The sequence below is a fragment of the Perissodus microlepis genome, chromosome 13, assembly GCF_051167445.1.
Source record: "Perissodus microlepis isolate ML-2025 ecotype Zambia chromosome 13, ASM5116744v1, whole genome shotgun sequence".
NCBI classification, from domain to species: Eukaryota; Metazoa; Chordata; class Actinopteri; order Cichliformes; family Cichlidae; genus Perissodus; species Perissodus microlepis.
In genome coordinates this window covers 30,019,212-30,023,550 of record NC_140473.1, presented here as the reverse complement: position 1 = coordinate 30,023,550, position 4,339 = coordinate 30,019,212, and the positions used below count along the sequence as shown (strand labels likewise).

Here is a 4,339-nt window from a genome sequence, read left to right as displayed (position 1 = left end):
ACTCTCGTAACAACTATATGCGTCTCTTCAGCATGACAGAGTCAACATGTCTGTATTCTATATGCAGGGTTTTTTGGTCATAAAAGGTTTTTGTTTCTTTCTGTAATTTTTCACTCATCTGTGTTGCTCCTGCAGAAAAAGGAAAACACTGACACCTGCTGTTCACTGTTTGTAACTGCTTCTGGTAATCTTCCAGTCTATTCTGCCTCTGACCTTCTAAACACTGGAGATCGAATTTTACTTACTTATTGTAGTTGAAATAAAAGTATTAACTCTCTCCCAGTGATGACAGTTTAGCACTGTCACTTCACAGCAAGAAGGTGCTGGGTAACCCATATCAGCCTGGTTCAAATCTCCCTTTGTTCTCCCTGTTTCTGTTGGACATTCATGTGAGATTAATTTGATATTTTAAATTAGCCATAGTGGAAAATTCATCTTTAAATTATGGTGTATATATATTAATCTACACCTGCAATATGTGCAATATGTCAAATTTCTTACTGCATTAATATGGTTTCAATTATTAATATTTCCTGCAGGGTCACAGATATCAGGTTCCTGTCATCTATCACACAAACCTCATCATCTCTGTTCTGATCCATCACAGCATGATGTTCTTTTGGAGGATAATAATGCATGATGTCATTGCATGTTTCTTTTACTATTTTGCTGTGACGGCCAGTCTTTACTTCAAATCCTGCATTGCTCTGGAAAGGTACCTCTCTGTGTTTCAGTGTGTTCACTTTCATGTCTCTGAACATTATCTTTTACTCTGAAGCATCATTTGTTTCTCTTTTGTGTTGCAGGTATTGTTTCATCACCTGCCCACTGTTGGACTGCCTCAGACAAACTGAGGGTTCTGTACTGGTCTGTGTTCTGGTCTGGGTCTTTTGTAGTGTTAGTGTTGCTCTTCCTGTATTTTTATATGAATTTGTACGTTTAATTATTTATGCCGCCCTCCCTGCCCCCCTGTTCATCTTCTGTCTCGCTGGGACACTTAAAGCTCTGCCTGCTGCCTCCTCAGTGCCCACTGAAGAAAAACGAAGAACTGTAGGAACCTTGGTTCTGTTGCTGCTTAATTACTTTCTCATAAACCTTCCTGCAGTCATTATGTTAACTTTGAACTTTGAGACACGCTTCCCTGTAAAAACTATTGATTTTATCATTATAATCTTGTTTCTTTTTAGTTCATTGTTGGACTTCATTCTGTGTATTTTCATGCGTAAAGGACCCATTGACAGGCTGCTGGTACATCTGTGCTGCTGCATTATGGAGAGAAACAACACAGGAGATGTGACTGATGTTAGCACAGACAGGTCAGATCATGTAGTCAGAGATGAGGGAAAGGAGGAAACAGGGTCACATGACAGGAGAGATGAAGAGGAATTAGAAAGTGTGAGATAAGTAAACACCATCCTTTCCAAATATTTTTAGCTGTCCCCTCAGACTGTCAATCACCTAAATTCCTGTTCTTTGCACCAACTGGGAGTAACAGGAAACATTGTTTTGTTGAGTAGTTGAATGTTGTAAACGAAAATGTACGAATTATTTTGTAATTTCTTCTAAATAAATGAAGGTGGTGCAGTGATTATGTCACCTCACAACAGGAAGTATGGGGACTTTTATTACATTTTTTCCCTGTCCTGTCCGACAGTGTAGCAGTCAGAATTGTCTGGAGGAGAAAAAGAACTAAACTGTCATGAACCGGGCCGCACGGCCATGACAAAAAACCCAGACATGGATAGGAATGTTTTCCAAGAGATATTTTTTAAATAAATAAAACAGAAAAGAAAACGCACGGTCAAAAAACACAAACTGTGGTGTGTGTAGTCAGTGCCATCAGTAGTGTAAGCGAGTGGATGGGTGGAGCATGTGCATGTAATTCTGTTAAAAGCAAAGTTCAAAGCCCCCCCCCCCAAAAAAACAAAAAACTCTGCCCTAAAGGATTTTTATATAGAGTCCTGGCACACTGGCCCAGGTGTTGCCAGTGACACTGATCCTAACTCCGCCTCCGCCTCTCCAACGCCTGCAAACGAGACACACTTTGCTATAGTGGTTCACTTGATAGTCAAATTAAAACTGTATTAGGAATTTTTATTTTAGGTTATTATAACCAAAAGAGACAAGGGCCTGCGACAGAAAAGAAAAAAGAAAGAAAGTAATGATTGGGAGAAAGTTAACAGCAGGGGAGAGAGAGAAAGAGAGGAGAAGAAGAGGAACAGAGGGAGAAAAACAGTGATGACTAAAAGAAGAAGAAAAAAGCAGAAAGACCACAGCATGATCTCCATGAACGGTTCTCCTCTTTGACTTCCTCCTGCAGACCAAAACATGCAGTTCGATATATTTGTGATGCTAAACTGCCTGTAGGTGTGAAGACTGTCCAGGATGACATATGACAGCTGCGATCAACTCCAGTCACCACCAAGAAAAGATTGATGGAGTTTCATCTGAAGACGTCTTAAACTCAAATATTAATCATCTAAAGAGCTCTTGAAACATTTTTATTTTGTATCATTGCAGTCATTAATTTATATAAATATCATATTTAGTTTTTATTTTATCCTTTACATTTTTTTTTGAAAGGACACTTTAAGTGTTGCACAAATTGAATTTTCAGTTACAGTAGAATTTGAATTTCCTCTGATCTATTCAGTTATGACAGTGTGTAATGTATTATTAATAATATTGTTGTTAAATGTTGACGTGGTTGTGTTTAGGTTTTGTGTGTTTTTTAAGTTCAAAAAAGTTTTTGGTGTTTTGCAAGCTGGTTAAATTTCTTTGAAGCCGCATTGGTGAAACTAAAAAAATATCCTGAAAAGAAAACAATTTGTTTTTTAACTTTTTGCAATTACAAGAATTTAATCTAAAGACCAACAGGCCATCATTTCCCTGGTTTCATAAAGATGTCAGACAGCATAAAAATCAATAAGAAGACGACTAATCTGTTGGTGTGATCAGTGACTGCAGGAAAACCTACATTGATGCATTTATGACTGTATCCTAAGGCTTTAAACTATCAACCCGTTACAGAACCATACAGTAGTGTCTTGTGTCTGTTTAGGATCCTAGTCAGTGTTTTATGTAATTAATAAAACTTTTAATTTCTAAATTTAACTTGAAGCCAATGAAGGGAAAAAAGAAAACTCGTGTGAGCAGAGGGTAGTTTTTGTCAGTGGTTTAGCTGCTTAATAAGAGAACATTTATACTCCTGTGCTAAATCTACATCAATATACCTTAACTGCAAATCCCTCTGAAATGCTGTGATGAATCCTTTGGTCTTAACCTGACATGCACCTGTTTGTTTACCCTTCAAAACTATTAGCATAGAATAGAATAGAATAGAATAGAATAGAATAGAATAGAATAGAATAAACCTTTATTATCCCACGGATAAGAAATTTCAGTGTTACACAGCTCTTATAGCAAGGGAAAAATATAAAATATAAAACGAAGACACATGGTGGTCCTATATACATTCGCAACTGGAGCTCATATATACAGAAATATGCATAGAAAAAAATGGTATGGAAATATGTATAAGATATTCAGAGCTGTGTATGAAATGTTATTGTAATTGGCCTTTTGAGTAATGGATTCCTCCTATACTTTAATGCCAGAGTTTTTCCTTTTTCCTTTTAGACAGTAACAGTCATTGCATATGAGGAATAAAAAGCATAGTCTCAGTTAGGGCTGGGCCATATCATACGGTTCACGGTAATACCGGTATAATGTTAGGCAATGATAAGAAAATGAAATATTGCGATAGAATATGGGTAAAACGCACATGTGCAGTGCCTTTGTTTTCATCCACACATCACGGAAGAAGCATGGTGGCGACGGAGAATGAGAAGGGCGAAAGCGGATCGTTGAATAACAGATGAACCAGAATTGGTTTGTAAAAATGGTTCAGTGGTGTGGAACTGGTTTGGCTTTCGTCCATCAGATAAACACCAAATCACATTTTTTGGTAGAGCATGCAAGCGAGCTGTTGTTATTATCGTGTTTTTTGGAAAATAAGGCACACTTAAAATCAATTCTTTGATTTTCGGAAAAATTGACAGTACCCCTTATAATCCGGTGTGCTTTATGTATGAATTCTGGTTGTGCTTACTGACCTCGAACCAATTTAATATTGTGTGTGTATAACCTCTTTTTAAGTTTTGTGGATATTATACATGGTTATGCTGAGGATATGTCGGCCAATTTCCACTGGAAATGCCTTTTGGTTAAACTGTCAGCGAGAAATTTGCATTTGCATTTGCACTGTAAAATTTTTATACAGTTTTAATGCACATGAAAAACAGCTGCTTGATTAAGTGAAAATACATTGATGAGGGAT

General features: G+C 37.1%; 1 protein-coding gene across 1 annotated transcript; it reads left to right on the top strand.

Annotated features, from left to right (window-relative positions):
- Positions 1-632: 632 nt before the first annotated feature.
- LOC146375353 (uncharacterized) lies at positions 633-1,404 on the top strand. Its single transcript, XM_084949290.1, has 2 exons — positions 633-715; positions 807-1,404. Exons 1-2 carry the CDS (start codon positions 633-635, stop codon positions 1,402-1,404), a joined length of 681 nt encoding a protein of 226 aa, XP_084805416.1.
- The last annotated feature ends 2,935 nt before the right edge of the window (positions 1,405-4,339 follow it).

Coding starts and splice junctions, on each gene's coding strand:
- LOC146375353 (XM_084949290.1), top strand. CDS start 633: ATGCATGATGTCATTGCATGTTTCTTTTACTATTTTGCTGTGACGGCC. Junction 716..806: donor TCCTGCATTGCTCTGGAAAG/GTACCTCTCTGT, acceptor TTTGTGTTGCAG/GTATTGTTTCATCACCTGCC.